Below are 19080 nucleotides of genomic sequence, written 5' to 3'. Positions count from 1 at the left end.
CTTTTGTCAATTTTATTTTAATTAGCAAGTTATATTGCTCTGTGGATTAAAATAAAGATTTGTGGGGCGCCTGGGTGGCTCAGTCGTTAAGCATCTGCCTTCGGCTCAGGTCATGATCCCAGGGTCCTGGGATCGAGCCCCGCGTCGGGCTCCCTGCTCAGCGGGAAGCCTGCTTCTCCCTCCCCCCTCCCCCTGCTTGTGTTCCTGCTCTCTCTGTGTCTCTCTCTGTCAAATAAATAAAATCTTTAAAAAAAAAATAAAGATTTGCAAGGTTTTTCTTTTTTGGGGGGGTGACCATTAATCATAATATCTTCATGAGACGAGCTCTCATGTTAACATTTTAATTTTGCAAATTAGATAGAAACTAAGGTACAGAAAGGTAATAAGACTCAACCAAGTTAGACAAGGATGAGACTGCAATCACATTTTATTCAAACCTATTAACAGTGTTAATTGAACTCAGTGCAATTAAAAAACCCTATGTCAATACTGATGAAGGAATCAGTGATCCAAATAAGGCAAGCCTGCATCTCCACTAATTCTTTACACAGGAGAAATCTCTTGGAGCTGATTCATTGTGTTATGCAATTTTTCACCTGATACACTGCTGATTATTATGCAATGCCTTAAAATTACTTGGTTCACTTTTTCAGGATGTGGTTTCCAACTGCTGCATTAGTTTCTATGAAGGCAGAAGCCATCTGCTTTAGCTCACCAGGCTATACTCAGGTCATACCACAGGACCTGACATATAATTATCTGTTGAAAGCATGAATCAAACAGTTCCTGACCACCTATGTGTGCAGGACACTGAGGCTATGTGTTACGGCAACTCGTATGCAATCTGTCAGCACATCCTGTCCACTCTCCCTGCAAAACATATCCACAGTCCAACCCCTCCTGACCACTTCCATGTTAGAGCCCAGGGCTAAGCCACTATCATCTCTCACTGGAATCGACCAGATCCTATCTTGTCTCTCTGCTTCCACACTTACCTCAGCCCCTTCAGTTTATTCTCAACACACCGGCTGGAGTGACACACTTTGAATGCCCACGCTTCAGCAAGAATGGAATGCTTGATACCACTGCAGGAACACTGGGGTGGGAATCAGGAGACCTGACTTCTAGTTCTTCATATTCTAGTCCATATTCCAGCTCTATGATTGCAGTCAAGTCACTGAACTACTCTTGACCTCTAGTTCTTCATCTGCAACATCAGGGATATGGACCAGATGCTCTGAGAATATCTCACAGATCACTAATTGTACATGATTCTGACTTAAAAATAAGGGAAAAATGGCTAGTCACCAATGTACATCCAATTATTGACGTTTTAAGAATTATATATACCCACAATCAGTGTCAGTCTTAACACTTAATGCTAGATTATTCATTGAAAGGTACTTAAGTTTACGCTTAAGCTCTATCAGGTATGGAAATAACTTATCGCCAGCCACATTAAATATAGCTATTTTTGGGTGCTTGACTAATGTGTACGATTAACATAGATTTTGCACGAGACAGAGACAGAAAGTCTAAACACGTGAAAAGCAGAACTAGGGCAGTCCCTGCTTCTGACACTTCTATTTGACAAACTGTCGACGTCTGGGTGTCAGAGAAATCAGGGTAGTCTTGCCCATCTTTTCTGACAGAGAAATGTTTACGACGAGGAAAAACAGGGAACCAGATTTTCCTTCTGAAGACTACTCAGTGACAAGGGAATAAATTATATGTAAAAGAAAATAGAGAAATAAATAATATAAAAATAATCACCTCTATGAAGAACACACAAAACCTAAGAATCTCAAATGAGGTCACAGTATATGGCATGATAATGATGTCAGCAATGACATGACTGAATCATAATTATTGAAAATTTTTCCTGGCTATTGACTTACTGGCTTTACTTAGAAGAATATGAAAACTAACAGCTTTTTCTGGATACCTTTATACTTAGGTTTGTTGCTCTCATATATTGTACAGATTTTCTCATCATGAAATTCTTGCCATGTCAGTATAATTCATTCCAAGAATGCTAGCTTTTATCTAAATACCTTCATGGCTAAGAGTATGTTTATATCAAGCTTTTATTCTGAGATTTTTGCTTTTAGAGAGTAGGCAAACTCTCTAAGACGACCACTTCAAATGTTTGTACATCTGCTAGTTTTGCTGCAGTTTTCTTGATCTGGAGATTTTTTTTTTTCTTATCAGAAAATCTTTCAAAGGGAATACTAGATAAAAATAAAAGTTAAATTTAGAAAGTTTTAAAAGTCACTTTATATGCAATTCACTTTATAATAAAATAATTGAGAAAGATAAGTCATACTCTTCCTTCTCTTCCATTCTGAACCATCTAGTGGGACATGATTTTGCGACTAAGAAAGCAAAACTGTTTTTATCTAACAGAAGGGAAAAAAGGACTTGATGGGAAGGTTTTTTTTTTTTTTTTAAATTCTGTGTTTGCAGCAGGAATCAAATCATCATTATGCTATCAATTTAGATGGCATTTTCCCGAGTCCTCTCTGCAGTGCTATGCTCATCTTGTAAATGAGAAAACTGAGTAAGAGAAAGAAAGCAATTTATGCAAGCTCAGATAGGAAAAATTAGATTTCTACTGGGCCTGATGTGTGCTGCCCCTTCCCCGGTACTGGTTGCCTTAAATGCACCTAGATGAGGTCGGGCTTCTTCTCAACCTGCTGGTGTGGACATTTTGGGAGTACGGTTGGAGGAAAGATACTAAGAATACTGGACACTGTAGCAGATACTCCACATACACTGTTATCACAGGGAGTCAAAGCTCTTACCCATTTATAAAAACACGTATGGGGGTGCACAAAGGAGTAGAAAACACAGTAGCCTTAAAAATATTTTTATGGCAAACAAAGAAGTGGATTTCACATGGCTGTTTCTCATGGCAGTCGTCTGATAAAAAATGAGGACGTGATGCTAAAACGCAACTACGTGAAGGAGGGTCAGCAACTGGCTCAGGTAACATGGTCGAGGTACTCCTCCTCAGAGTACGCAAAGGAATTCTTTGAGGAATTGGGGAATACACTGTATTGAGTAGAAACCTCTTTAGGTAAATTAGACGTGTTATCTTAATTATTGCTTCTATTAGTCAGTCTCTTGATTGAAGATAGATAAATGACAATTTGAAGTTATATTTTCCAATATATGCTTTGGAAAATTAAGTCAGTGGGCTGTAGGGAAGATACCTTCATAGAGGTGGGCTGTACCTTGAGTCCACTCCAGATTTATGATAATTTAGAATTTTTCACATGACTGCTGATTCTTGTGCAGACTGTCACTAGAGAATTTGCAAAGCAGATTTTACATGGTAGGCACCTACAGTGGCCACAGAAAAGGACACCTCAATGTGGTGGCTTCCTGCTGTGTCAATTTGGCAAAGCAGGAACTACGTGTCTCACAATTCCCTTCTCTGTATGAGTCTAGCTAGGGCCACAAATCAATTTGCATGAATTTTGGACAACAAGGGAAGTGGCAGCCTGATGCCCTGAAGGCTGGCACAGGATGTCACCCACTGCTGCAACTCACCCACATTGTCACTGCTCTGCTGCTTATTGGTATGGCTCGGCAGCTGGGCCCACAACCTCAGCTCTCCCAAGTCCCGGACCAGGAGCCTGTGAATCTCCACGGCGGAAGGCACCAACCAGCTTTGTTGCTGACGTTGGAGGCAGGGTTCCAGTTTGTGCTCATGGGTTCTAGTTTATCTTGCTCTCCCTGGCTTCACATCCAGATTTTCTTCACGACCCCTGACTCTGCTGAGGCATCTTAACCAGCTCCTTAGCTGAGTAGGATCTAGTCCTTTCTTCCATGTTACTTAGTGCTTCTTCTTCCCTGATTGAACCCTAACTGATACACTCGTTAATGCCCAAAGAGGACGTATGTTTTAGTCCTAGAAAGCTTTCTGATTTGCTCATCAGGAAGTAAATTCCCCTCCATGTAGATGAATTAATTTCTTTTCCATATGGCATTAAGAATAGTTACTGTGTGCCCAGCACAGTGGAAAAAAACTTCATATACAATGTATGATGTAATGGTGAAACAGCCAGGTTAGGTAAGTATTATCCTCTTTTTACTGATGAGAAACTGAGGTTCATAAATGTGTTTAGGTTTATACAGCTGACTTCAAGCTCATGTTCTAGAAGTACAGCATTATTCTTGGCCATCTGAATCTTAGAAAAGGCAATCCTCTTCTTTAATGTTGAGCCCTCTTACTCGGAGGTGGTTAGATACAAGAACCACTATCTCAAGGCCACTCCAAATTTATGACAATAAAATAAAGTATGAGAAGATAACTTAATCTCCTATTTCTTATAGCAGGAAAGTTTGCATCCAGTTAATTTAAAATTATTTGCACATTAAGAAAAGGAACTGAAACACTGATCTATTTCTCAACATTCCAGATGGTTTTGGGTTCAGGTCTATTAGCATCTTGTTCTTGGCCTAGCCTGATATTTGCAGAGATGTTAAAAAACAGATTTAGCAACATCATTTAGAACTGAGACTCTAGGTTGAGTTTGTGTACTTTGGCCCACTTCCAGTTGCTGTCTGAGCCAAAAGCCAATGAAGGGTCCATGGAGGCTGCAAACAATTTAACACTGTTCTAGGAAAAGTTTTCTTCAAGAAACTAGATTGTAACGGTAGTCATTAACTGTGCCCTAAACTTCATTCTCATATAAGATATGGGCCAAGAGACACAGACATAGAGTTTGTTAAGAGGAATCTTTGTATGACATTTGGGTATACAGCAAACCATTAGGCTTGTATTGTGGAATCAGGGGGTGCTAAAACTGTCAAGGGGGTAATATATTTAGGAGTTGGGTGAAGAAAATAATGTGACATAGATTATAATTCTTCAGTCAGAAGAGGCTTTAAAGAGTTCTAGGGGTAAAATAGTTTTAACTGGAGTTTTATCATTAAACTTGAGATGCTTGATTAAATGAATTATGAATAAATCGATTAAAAGATGATTATGGGAGCAAAAAAGGCCTCCTGCCAACAAAATCTGAGGATATTTTTCTGAATAAAGCTGGAAGACATAGGTCTACAACATGAGAGAATGGGGCTTCTTTGACTTCTCTGATCAAGGCAGGTATGTCCCCAAATATTGACCTTAGCAACCAAGTCAAAGACCTCTCATCACAATTTAGGTTTCATTTTATTTTTTCAAAGGCACCGAGGAGTTGTAATAAGATTTAAACTTAATAAATTCCTGATTCAATTCTTTTGAGTCCTGTTTTGCATGATGCCTTTCTAATGAAGCCAGATTTTGTGTTTTGCTTCCTGGCAGCCATTATCTAACCAGGAACTAGCAGAATGAAACCCACATTTGTTCACACATGAAACTGAAAAGACTGGCTTCAGTCTAAAGCAGGGCTTCTTAACAGTTTTTGATTGTGGCCCCCTAAGATACACTAACAGATCCCATGGTCCATTGGTCCCCATTTTATGACTATGCAAGTACTGTTGGGTATGGATGATTCATAGTATCATTTTTAGAAAATTGTGAGTAATATGAATCACAAAATGCTACACGGTAAAAGCAAGCAAACTAAAACAAACGAAAACCAAAAGTGATGAAGTCTAACGATAGTTTATAATGAAAAAGAAACAGCATCTGAAAACTACAGATAACTTAAAACAAATCCAAATGACATATCATTATAGCATTCCTCCCGAAAATGGTGGGAACCCAAACCATCTACACTTGTGCTTGTGCAGTCAGAGCGTGACTGCACCATCAGTTGCATGGATATGAGACTTTTTGGAGAAACAGTGAACTAGAATATTCGGTAAATTCTATTAATGCATTATTTTATAATTATTCAATTTATAACCTTTTAAAATCAAGTAGTAGGTTATTAGTAAGCAATATCTAGTCACAGGTAAAAATGAAAGTCTATGTACTTATGTGTTATTTGCCCATAAGAATCAAAGAAAGGAACTCCATTTCTGTATCAAGTCTCAGCCACTAGGAGCCCTTTGCCAAGGACAGCCTATACGTGGAGAATCACTGCTCTAGTAAAATGGCCCAATAGAAAATGCTTTTCACGGTATGCAGGGCTTTACTGAATTTGACATTAACACTCTAGAAATAATCAAGTCATCCATAGGAATCAGAGAGTACATACAAATATGAATACAATAATGTTTACAGTGGATATCTAACATGTCTGCTGGCACCCTGGTGAAGAGAAACATCAGGTCACACTGTACTACAGCTGTTGTCCAGGTGGGTAAAGTCAAAATGCAGAGAAAGTGGTTGTTATAAACAACTGTTAGGTCAGAGATGGCTTTTTAGCCACTAAAATTTAGTTTTATTTTAGTTTCATTGATCCTGAAACAATGCAGCCAAGTCCAGTAGCAATTAGACAAACCAACGTTTATGACTACAGATAAATTTAATTATAAATGTTTGTATCCTGACAATACAGCATACTTCGCTTCATTGTGATAATGATAGCTCTGTCTTCTCTAATAGATGGTAAAATACTTATGGGTAGAAATGGCTTTTTTCATCTACAAATGTGAAACTTGGAGCCAGACTGCTTGAATTCACATTTCAAGTTTGCTATTTTCTAGCTGTGTGACCACAAGTAAGGTAAACTCTGTGTTTCAGTTCTGTAAAATAGATATAATAATAGTAGCAACCTCACAAGGTCAATTTGAGGATTCAATAAGATAATGTATATAACTTCTTAGCATAGGAACTTAGTAAAGCAATCAATAAATGTCAGCTACTATTAGTAGCAGCACTTGCAATATTATTATTACTTAATATATATTCCACAGCACTTAGATTTGGATTTACAGATGGTTGACACTACTAGAACTGCTATAGAGTTTCTGTTAAATTGTGTTATTTTTTTTTTTTTGAGGGGCAACATAGTATGCTAAGAGGCAGACTGCTAATGTTCAAATCCCAGCTCTACCACTTACTATTTATTTAATCCATGTGCCTCAGCTTCCTAATCTATAAAATGGGGATAACACCAGCACCTTCTTCATAGGGCAGTTATGAGGATGAAATGAGTTAAGATTTGTAAATTACTTAAAAGAGTGTCTGTTTCATAATGTTCATCTACTTGTAAAGTTTAAAAAAATGTCTTTTAACGGCTCCCCACCTCCTTCTTCCAGGAGTTTCACCAAAAATATCTTCACAAGTTGATGAGGATGGCTAAAAGTATTTATCAGGAGTAAAACAACAACTGAATGTTTGCCATTATATCCTAAATAACTAAGACAAACCACATAAGTGTTGGAATGTTATGAAAAGATTATCCAGATTTTTGAACACCTACTCTAAATCTGTTTTAAATAAGCCATCTAAAATCACAAATCCGTTTATGAAAGTACACCTGCATGTTGCCTGGATCCATAATCAAATTTTACTTGTTTTGGCATCTCAGCTTGTAGATTTAAAATAAGTTATTATTTTGTTTATGGATTTAGTTTAGCAGCTTTAATGTGAGAGCAAGTTGTCATATGTATATCTTATTAAGGAAAAAAAAAAGACCTGAATCTAGTCATTCTTTATCTAAAGTCTTTATCTAAAAGCTTTTATCACTACATTTGAATTTCTGTCTCCCTCCCTCTCCCTCCACCCTCTCTCTTTCTCTCTCTCCCTTACACACTGCTGCCTGCCTCTTCTTCCTATGCTCTCAAGGTCAGATGAGGGCTTTGACAGCTAACAACTCCTGCATTTTCAGACAGAGAATCAGTGAGTAGGTAATATAAAGTTACACTCTTTTGAAAAATACCCTAACATACTTGGCTGACAGGTATACTGTGACCTCCCTAAGGATATGGGCAGTGATATGGAGAAACGAGCTGGAACTGAAACTGAGCCGGAGTAGAGGAGGTGGGGTGGGGACTGAGGGGGAACTAATCCTCTTGCCCTAGTGGCACCCGTGAAGCAGGGAAGTCCTGTAAATCCTCTGATTAAAGGGGCAAACTGGGACCTGCTTTGATTGGAAGCCCAACATGGTAAGTGTAAGTTACCAGGTGCTTCCAGTACTCTTTTAAATGGGTGGGTAGCCAGAGGGAGGTTGCACATGGTCTGTCTTCTGTAGCAGAAACCAAGACAGATGCTCCTTGGCAGAGGTGCCAGTAAGGGCAAGGTTCCAGTTGTTGGAGTGAAATGGAACATTAATCGATAAACCAAGGAAGAATTTAGTAATAAGGACTAGGTAAACATGACTAGATATTCAGAGTCCGAAGGCTTTCCCCAGGCACCTGGGACACTGAGACTATGGTAATAAGTTTAATAAGTTCCTGGCAATTTCCACTACAATTACACTCCCCCTGAAGGCCTGTTTGTGCTGGGCAGGACCTGACGTAGCTGTTTGCATGCTGAGGACATCAACTGAGAGAGATCCTGAGAAGGACAGTGAAGTTCCTGTCACATTCACTCACTCACTCATTTATTTGTCTCATGTTTACTGAGCATTTGTAAGATACTATGCTTATATTAGGTGTTGAAATACAGTGCTGAACAAAATGGAAAAACTTTCCTTTCTTGTCATGAACATGGACATGCCCTCCCTACTATGTACAAGGGAGAAAGACACTAAGCAGATAATCACATAAATAAGTATATAATTGCAAATCATAAAAAAGGTTTTGAAGAAAATATAGAGGGTGCTAAGAGACTTTAATAGGAGAAGCTTTTTAGTTTAGAGGGTAGTGATTAGGCAAAGCCCTTCTGTAATTTCAGGTTTAGATGGGAGTCACTGGGCGGGGGGAAAGGGGAAGGGGTAAAAGCAGATTCAGTACAAGGCAAAGCATGTCAACAAAGGAAAGAGATGGCAAAGACTAGTGGATGATCAGGGTAGTCAGAACATAGTGAGTGAGTTCCTTTTAAACAATTTAAGGAAAAATATGCATACTGGAATAACAAATATATGGAATTAATAAAAAACTGTATTTTATAATACCATAAACTTCTCAATTTTCTTTATTAATATATATACATTTCTGCTATAATTGCTAAGAGGAATGAGTCAAACAGTGAAATCAAACTGTATGTGCCTTGCTTTGTGTATTTTTATTGGGCTGCTTTCCAAAATAGACCAATGGGGATTATAATCTAGGTCTGTTTATGGGAAACCTCCCTTCCCCTCCCCTGCCACATACACAATACAGTTTTTTTGTAAATTGTTTAAAGGGTATTTAATGTTGATATAATTCTGCTATTAAATTCAACTAAATTTTGTCTAAATGTGAACTCAGACCATAGGGGGCTAGTATATCACAGGAGAAATAGCAGCCTATGAAACTCAGGACTCAATCTTCAGAGTCTTCTTCCACTTAAAAATGGCTGTGTTATCCAAAGGAATAACTGGTAAGAATGATTAGTGGTTCCTCATGAAGGTGATGAAATATTGATATTGATCTTGTGTTTTGGGACAATTTAATGTAAGGAAAAATCCTTTAATTTTTAAATAGGTGTGCATAAACAGATTAAAAAACCACAAATTCCTATGAAGTATAAGAAACAATCATATAAGCATACGCTGTTTTGCCTTCAAGGTCCAGACAATTTTAACTACAATACTCCATAGTCTCAGCAATAGATTATGCCAAAGAGCTACTCGTGCTTTATAACAGCAGCAGATCTGTATGTTTTTCTGGAGTTAATAAAAAATAGTAACACAGAGCAAAAGAGAAATGTGGGTACAAGTCAACCCAGATACTGAAAATGTTATTAAAATCAACATATGAAGGCACATGTTTCTTAAAGTCAAGCTTTTTCAAAATTCATGCAGTCATTAAAGCATAGGTAGGAATGCCTACCATGCATAGAGAAGCAGGGTAGGGTGTGCAAAGACCACTCAAAGTGGGTGATCTGGGTTCTAGTCCTTACTCTCACACTTTTTTGCAACACAGTTCTGGGTAAATCACTTAACCTTTCTGAGTTTGAGTTTTGCCATTTGCCAATGTGGTTGTTGTGAAGTTTGAAAGACAACAAATGTGGTCAAGCTCCCTTGATAACCATGAAGGTACTAAATAAGCACAAGGCTTATAAGGTCCTCAAGGGAACTTAGAGCCTAGTGAAAACCCCCTACTGTTTTCTCTTCTTGAGCATTGGCTATAGGCATTTGAACATTGGTTAGGCATGCACTTTGGGGCTAACAATTATTTAGCTTCTTTTAAATCAGAGAATAGAGTTAGAAAGTGTCAAGCCTTCTACTCTGGGATTAGTGGGTCAGTATTACATGGGAGGACTCTCCCCCACCCCAACAACTAACAGTATTCCTTACTGTATGCTGTTCCTCTGTCAAAAGTTAGTTGGGATAGATATCACCTATCTGGGAAATACCTTCTTACAGACTCAGGTCACATAATAAAAGTAGGAGGCAAAAGTGAACTGATTTCTTTCTTAGAATAATCTTCTAGAAGTGAAGTTACTAGACTTGGTTCTTGATACATAAAACTAAATAATGCCCTTCAGAAAAGTGGTAACAATTTATACTCCTCTATAATACTCAATCCTCAGGATATTTCTCATTACCAGTTTGATTCACCATTTACTATCTTCCATAAATTAATAACTCAAAATCCACAAGATTCATCTATTTTCTTTCCTCATACAGTCTACTGCTGTCCAGATGTGCTTGACAGGATGGCAAAGGTTGAGTGTTTAAATGTGCCTTCAATGGCTTACTTCTCCTCTTAGGATAAATCCAAACTCTTTTAATAGTTGACATGCTCTGGGTGAAGTGGCCTCTTCTTCCTTTTGCAGCCTCATTTCCCACTACCAACCTCCCTCTCAAACAGACCAGCTGTCTCTTATGTTTAGGTCTTTGTTTGGACAACATTACTTATGACTGGAGCACCAGATTCTAGAGGGAGCTCAGTATTCAGACAGAATTTCTGACTACCGACAGCTTCATACAGCTAAGAGTACTGATTTCAGACTGACTACAAATAACTGTGGCAAATATAATCATTGGATTTGTCAGTCACTTAGGGGAGCAACTTTTGACATGGGCACTATCTCTTAGAGAGGAAGAGGCTTGGGGAGGGTAGAGAATGAGCACCTAGAAGTGCTTATTGCTCTCCTACTTCCACCCAAATAAATGAAAATGTTTTTCTACACTCTAGTTTTATGAGAGAGCTTCGGAATAACTAAGCAAATGATTTAAAAGATAGGCTCAGAAAAGTAACTCAAGTAGAAGCCATTAGATCTTTCACAACTTGTATACCTAGATGGTACACCTTCTGCACTGCACTGCACTGCACTGACAGATTAAAAGATCCTAAGTTTCATTAGAGTCACTGGCCCAGTTTCCCCTTCCATATAATAATGCGCTATCTATGTATTCTCATTTTTACCTTGAGCACCATGCTCCAAGTCTAGCACATAAGAAATGCTCATGAACATATTAAAAATCCTATCTTTTTATTTTATTTATTTGACAGAGAGAGAGAGAGAGAGACAGTGAGAGAGGGAAGACAAGCAGGGGGAGTGGGAGAGGGAGAAGCGGGGCTCGATCCCAGGATCCTGGGATCATGTCCTGAGCCGAAGGCAGACGCTTAACGACTGAGCCACCCAGGCGCCCCCAAAATCCTATCTTTAATGTTGAATTTTATAGCTATCTATTTACTGTTTATTATTATAGGTGATCAATCAGCTAATTAATTATTCTCCATCAAGTCTGAGCATATTATTTCATTAAAAAAATCGAACCTGCTACAACATATGAACTCGTTGAATATATGACCTGAAGAACAAATCAACTAGCCATCAAGGTTTTTAAAAACATTTCTAAACTTACGATCTTTTGTGAAAATCTGGCAATAGGATAAAGATAAGCCACCTGGACTTTACCCAAAAGAGTCATTTGCCAGGCTCCCAATAGAAGCTACAGCACAGAGTCTTTGAACTTTTACTTACATGGTATAGTGTGGTCTCTGGCACAGGTGTGCCCATGATGTCCTGTCTCAGTGCATCCATTTGCAAACTAGGTAGCAATGAATAGTGAGTCGGGCTATTACTCTTATCACTCTTCTTTTTAGACTTCTTCCCTGTGTCTTTTTTGCTGTTTCTCTGAAACATGTATTCTTCTTGAGCAATTTTTTCATTGCTCATATATCGGAGTAGGGAGTTTTCTATATAAAAAGAGATAAATACACTAATATAAATATGCAGATATTCCAAATTTACCACTCTTCCCTGATTGTGCTATTAGATTTCATTTCAGAAATGTAACTTGATTTAATTTATAAAATACCTATGTAGTGAAAATATAGAGCATCTTAATCATTTGGGATCATAGGGCAATAAGAAATAGCCTACAGATTATTTCTCTGAGTTTTATCTCTGGACCAACTATATGAGAATCACTGGGTGTGCGGCTCATAAAATTTTTAACAAGTTCCCTCAGGGGGATTCTGCTAAAAATCTATGACAAACACTGACCTATAACAGACTAGCATCCTTGGAGAAGTTAAAGCCCACATTTTGAACCAAGAGTCAGGAAACTTAGTTCATAGAATCTATGCTTAAACTGATAGCCAACACTTAGAACTTCATAAGGCATTTTCCCCCCAAGATATCATCATCATACGAAGTCCCAAAACAGTGACTCAGAAATAGCATATATGTTTCTCTTTTTATTTTTTTTCTTGATTAATTCTATAACACAAATGAAGCTAGAAACTAAAGTTTGGAAAATGGAATGAATACATAGATGTAAAGGAATCTGTCAATGTTCCTGTATTTACCAACATTTTCTGAAATGTTCTCTCTATGAAATAAGTGTTAACTAGACTAATGAAGCAGATATTCATGCTTGCTTATCCCTGTGTGGTAAATTCTGTACATCGGTTAGAAATAACAGGCAAATGCGTTAAATATATTATGAAGGAAGCTTAGTGAGCTGAGGCCCTATGAATAGTTTTTGCTTTGTTTTATTTTTTATCTACAACTTTATAGCTCTATATTTCAGAAAGCGGAATTAGCCCACCATATCCACAGCTGTTCGAATCCCATTTAGTAGTGAGACTTTCAGTGGCTCTCTTTACTGCTCACCTCAAGAGCAGGATAAGTGAACATAAAAACTTACTTTTGGTAGATACTTCAAGTGTAGCCCACCCCCAAGTAAGAAGATAACCCTGAACAGCAAACAGAAGAAAAACCAAAGTGGTTTTTTTTTCCATTTCTATATGGTTTTCATTAGAGTCACTGGCCCAGTTTCCATTAGCTTTATTCATGTACATCAATACTCATTTTAAGACTGTACTAATATACAAAAGTGGTGAGGCTGCATTGCGGACCAATGGGGACTGATCACAAACTCTTCCTATTCACTGAACTTAATTCTTTTATGCAGTTTCACACTTCTGACGTTGTTTTCCAAATAGTGACTTTCACATAACAATCAGATATTTATTTTTTTTACACTGTACTTATCTACCCTGAATCCCTTAAGAGACATTCAGAGAAGATATCTATTTAATAACATATCAAGATAGTCAAACGTTGATCTGAGTCGGTTTGGGTGTATCATAAAATCAATAAGAGAATGAAGTTTTCCACTGAAGCCATAACAACCTATTTAAAGAACATTTAAATTTGCTTTTTTGTTCCAACAATCCAGCCTACACTGAAATTCTAGAACACTTACCTCTTCTACTATCTCTCTTCATCTTATTTGGATCTTCATAGTCCCCCACCCAATTATATTCCACTGGCATAGATATAGGTCGTAGCTTGCCTAAACACAGAGAACAAAATTCACATCACATTGTTTTTCTTCCCCATGTCCGCTCATACTTAACACTGATTTTTAGCTACAGTCTGCAAAACACACTCACTCATATGCAACATTATGGTTGGCATTTGTGTAGATGAAAAATGTGTGTTTTGAGCCAGAAGGTGAAACTGCCTGTGGCAATTGGCCAGGTGATAATGCAATCTTAAGGCATCCTTTTATAAATAATAAAGAACAGCCTAGGTTTGCTCTCTTAGGAGCCCCAGATTTTAAGGGTATGGCCCTTTACAAAGAGTATCACTATTTTAGGAATTTCACTTTCTCTTCAGTCACTGGATCTCTGCCTTATTCCCCAATGCCCAAGTGTCTACATCTTGATAGTCAATCTCCAAGATAGTAGCCCCTTGTGTTTAACCTGCCTGCAAGGACATTAACCCACTGTGGCATGTTGGAACGCTACAATGCTAACTTCTCATCTTCACTGCGTCTTAACTCCTGTCATAATACATTTTGGATATACCACCATGCTTCAGCAATATGGCTAGATTCCCGTTTATGGCCTATAACTGGGTCTGCCCTCCCAAGCATCTTTTTTGCTATTGTGAACAAGTCTAGTTTCCAGATCCAAGTAATCACTGCTTTGGCCTGTCCTGTTTCCCTCTGTTTGTATTCTTACTAAATAGCATTTTACTTTAGCAAGCAGAACTCATGGCATAGACTTCAAGGATAACTTTTTGGTGAGGCTGTGGTGCATTATTTTCGATCAACTTAGAATTCCTGAAGCACAAAAGAGCCAAAGAAAATCATACAAAGGTTTAAAAAGGATACCTAGCACAATGCCTGGTATATAATAACTGCTTAATAAATTTTAAATGAATGAAAAGCCAAGACTCACACGGGACTGGATCCTAATAATGATGATTATGATGCCTGTGATAATACTACTGAACACTTATATATCATTTACCATATGCCAAAAACTGTCTAAGGGTTTTATAAGTATTAAATTGTTTAATCCTCATAGTTATGAGAAATATACTATCATTACTCTCGTTTTACTAGATGAAGAAACTGAGACAGGTTATGTAACTGGCCCAAGAACACAGAGTTGGGACATGTGTAGTACCAGGGTTGAAACCCAGGCACTTCAACACCGCTTTAAAAACTCCATAATTCTTGGTAACTTCAATATTCACCATCCAATATTCTGGTCTCTCAGTTTCTTGAGGTTCTCTCCTCCACCCACTCCTGTGGTCATATGCTTAACCTGTCAACTGCAAAGGCTGTAATCCCTTCTAGTATCCCACTTTTCAACTACCATCCTGTATTTCTAGTGCCATCCCTACAGCATTCCAAGTCCAAATATCCTCCTCCTTAATCTATTGATCTTCCCACCTTCCAACACCTCTAGGTCACTGTATATCCTCTTCATTTCCTTTCTTGCCCAGCTAAATTTCATGATCAATTACTATGATCGGTCCCTGTATTTAAAAAAAAAAATTCTGTTAGGAGACTTCTAATTCTGTTCCTAAGGAAAATGTAACCTTATGGATTTATATTAAGTACAATGATAGAGTTTACCTAGTATATTTTGCTAAGCTCTTTGAAAGTCTGAGAATGAACTGGATATGATAAAATTATTAATGAGTCAAAAAAATGCAGTGTTTATTTAAAAGTGGCTTCCTTTCAAGGTGTGCAAACGACTTTAAAAACAATCACCTAAGATTCCAAAATTCTCATGGAGTAGATCTCTGCACTTTTACAAGGGAGAGCTTTGGGAGAGCTGATGCAGGTCAATATATCCTGCCCTCCCAGGGTTGGGTAAAGCTTTTAGGAAAGGTCTAGTTTTGTCATGTCTATTCAACTGCTTGGCAGAATCAATCCTCCAGATTTTCAATGTTCTGAATTCTTTGTTTTCGAAACTCCTACAACTTATTTCTTTAGAATCTGGTTTTTCAAGTAAAGTCCATTTCAGCATGTGTGCCCTGAAACTGAAGCAAGTAACAGCCCTAAACTGTTTCTGCATGTCACCAAGAAAATCTTTTGGAAAGTGAACAATCCAATTAATAAGCAGTTGTTTTACTTGCTCTATATGTCATTATATGTATATATAAAGTAGTTTGATACTTTTTAAAGAATTGATTGGTTGTTTGGAGGCAAATATATATGCACAAAGCCAAGAAGAAACGTACTTCATGCATAGAATATGAAATAAATAACTGTATTCGTTGTATTTCAGGTCATCTTCTCTGAGATTCTCAAGGAGCTAAGTCATTGAGGCATGTAATTAAGCTTTTGATATGCCTGGTTATATTACTAACTATAGGAAAAAATTTGCAGAAGATTAAACACTGGTGGTTTTTTAGTAGAGTATACTGTATATTGCTAACATAAAATTGAGAAAAAGGTAGTGAATTAAACAAAAAACTGAGATAAAAATCTTAATTAAAATTCACTTTTGGAGGACATCAGGGTTTTGCTTTTTACTAGTTATAAAGCTCTGAATTTAGCAATGCAAGTAAAAATACCTATTTTTAAAAGTATTATTTGTTTAGTTATAAGAGAGAATGTTGCTTATAAGTATTACTCCTTTTATAAATTTTTTTATTGTGCTGAAATATTGAAACAGATTTAATAAAAGAGAATGAGGAAACGCTCATATAAACCGCAGTCCTTGGCAAATTGAAAAACGGAGAATGGCTTAGATTATTTCTAATTCCAAATACAGAGATCTTTGATTGCAGCATGGAAATGTTTGCCACTGCACGGGTATAGCAGTATTGTAATTTCACAAAACAGCAAAGTTCAAATGGAAAAAGAAATTTATGGTGTTTGCTACAGTACTACTAGGTCAAAAAAAAAAAGAGTACTATAAGCATTATTTTAGATTTAGGTCAAATGTACACTATTATTAATATATGCAAAGTATTTTTATGTTTGTAATGACTTTTAAAGGCTTATTAAACACATTTGACTCACTCCTTATGGAAATGTACATATACTAATAATAAATCTCTGAAAAATACTCTGAAAAATTTTAAGACATCTCTTTAGGTAGTGACACTTGTATTTACTAATTCATGATGAAAATTAATAATAGTAGTCAAGAATACAGTAAAAAAAAAAGAGCCCTATTAAAAATTTTGCTGACCACTTCCTCTTAATTTTTTTATTCCTCCAAGCATAAAACATTTATTAATTGTAGAGTACATTTGATACCCTCTCATAAACCTTGTGACATCTCTGTGCTAGGGTCTCACAGTTGAACTATTTTGTTACTTGGCTGTTGATATCTGTTTGTACATCTGGAGCTTTCTAACTTGGATTTCCATACAGGCAGGAATTGTGCACTGTATTTCTTACTGTATTCTAATAAATGTAGAGTTGAAAGATATTTATTTTTGGATTTTGTTTGAATTTTATTCTGAAGTTGATGGCAAGTAGTTTTTTAAATTATGAACTATATTTAGCTGTAATTAAACACAAATAGAACACTAAATATAATTTTAAGAATACTGACAATAAGGGGTGCCTGGGTGGCTCAGTCAGTTAAGTGTCCAACTCTTGGTTTCAGCTCGGGTCATGGTCTTGGGGTCATGAGATCGAGCCCCGGCACTAGGCTCCATGCTCAGCGTGGAGTCTGCTTGAGATTCTTTCCCCCTCTACTCCTTCCCCCACTTGTGCTCTCTCTCTCTCTAAAATACATAAAAATAAATAAATAAAATCTTTTAAAAAAAGAATACTGACGATGGAGTACTTTATAATGATTTAAAGTACTTGTTTTAAAATGAAATTGCTATGTTTTAATATTACTGTATCATATGATCTCACTGATATGAGGAATTCTTAATCTCAGGAAACAAACTGAGGGTTGCTGGAGTGGTGGGGGGTGGGAGGGATGGGGTGGCTGCGTGATAGACATTGGGGAGGGTATGTGCCATGGTGAGCGCTGTGAATTGTGTAAGACTGTTGAATCACAGACCTGTACCTCTGAAACAAATAATACATTATATGTTAAAAAAAATAAGATAGTAGGAAGGGAAAAATGAAGGGGGAGAAATCAGAGGGGGAGATGAACCATGAGAGACTATGGACTCTGAGAAACAAACTGAGGGTTCTAGAGGGGAGGGGGTGGGGGGATGGGTTAGCCTGGTGATGGGTATTAAAGAGGGCACGTACTGAATGGAGCACTGGGTGTTATACGCAAACAGTGAATCATGGAACACTACATAAAAAACTAATGATGTAATGTATGGTGATTAACATAATAAAATAAAATAAAATAAAATATTACTATACAAACTTACTTGAAAATAAATTGACATTTCCCTTAGATAATAAAGCATATTTGGTGCTTTTGCAAATGCTACAATGCCCTTTGGCAGAGCTAACTGCTCACTCTCCTGGGCTCTTTCATAGTGTTTTGGTATATATGTATTCTTATATATTATTATACTGTATTATATCTGTCTGTTAAAGATTTTTCTACTTTTTGGCAGAAACTAGGTCTTAGGTATCTTTGTTATGAGTGCTCCTGGCAAAGATACTGACCCAGAGCAGGTACTGATTAAAATTTTTTGAATGCTTGAAATGGAAGGATGCTAGATGTTAGGGATATCCCAAATTACTAGGCCCTTCACTGGACTCTAGTCCCTCTTAATTACTCAAAAGTATCTCTTGTGCAATGCTTGCTTCTTTCTCCTGCAGCATCAGTTTTTCCCTTTTGACCCAATGATTCCAATTAGCAAATAAACATGCTGCAATTTCTCCAACCTTTAAAAAACAATAACACCACCTCTCTTCACCAACAAAGTACCACTCAACTACCACCTCATTTCTCTGCTCCCCTTTACAGAAAACTCCTAGAATATAAAACTTGTTTATGTTCTCATTCTCTAATTCCTCTCCTTTTTTTCTAGCTTTATTGAGGTATGATTGACAAATAAAAATGTTATATATTAAGGCTGTACAACATGATTTTTTAAGGTGTGCAATGTGATGACTTAATGTACATATACATTGTGAAGTGATGACCACAATCCAGTTAACACATCCTTCACCTCACATGATTACCGTTTGAATGTGTGGATATGTGTGGTGAAAACACTTCAGATCTACTATCAAATTTCAAGTATAAAATGGAAAACAGTATTGAGGTTCCTCAAAACAAGAACAAAAACAAAAACAAAACACAGAGCTACCATATGATACAGCAACCCTACTTCTGGGTATATATCCAAAGAAAATGAAATTAGTATCTCAAAGAGATATATGCACTCCCATACTCATTGTAGCATTATTCATAATAGCTAAGACATGGAAACAATCTAAGCGTCCA

At 37.1% G+C, this 19080-nt stretch overlaps 1 protein-coding gene across 4 annotated transcripts in view; it reads right to left on the bottom strand.

Moving 5' to 3' along the window:
• CNKSR2 (connector enhancer of kinase suppressor of Ras 2) overlaps positions 1-19080 on the bottom strand; it is a 275032-nt gene that overhangs the window by 72396 nt on the left and 183556 nt on the right. For 2 of the 4 annotated variants that reach the window (XM_045875838.3, XM_045875855.3), the window contains 2 exons: positions 13656-13745; positions 11924-12138 (listed from right to left, as the gene is read on the bottom strand). In XM_045875838.3, coding sequence (XP_045731794.1) covers positions 11924-12138; positions 13656-13745 — 305 coding nt within the window. The remainder of the gene's footprint in view (positions 1-11923; positions 12139-13655; positions 13746-19080) is intronic. The other 2 variants (XM_045875847.3, XM_045875864.3) reach the window with 1 other exon arrangement.

This window comes from Mirounga angustirostris, unplaced genomic scaffold (genome assembly GCF_029215605.1).
Source record: "Mirounga angustirostris isolate CCGP_5_RB_7025 unplaced genomic scaffold, mMirAng1.0.hap1 SCAF_11, whole genome shotgun sequence".
NCBI lineage: Eukaryota > Metazoa > Chordata > Mammalia > Carnivora > Phocidae > Mirounga > Mirounga angustirostris.
The sequence above is the reverse complement of the archived record's forward strand: the minus strand, read 5'-3'. Positions and strand labels throughout refer to the sequence as shown.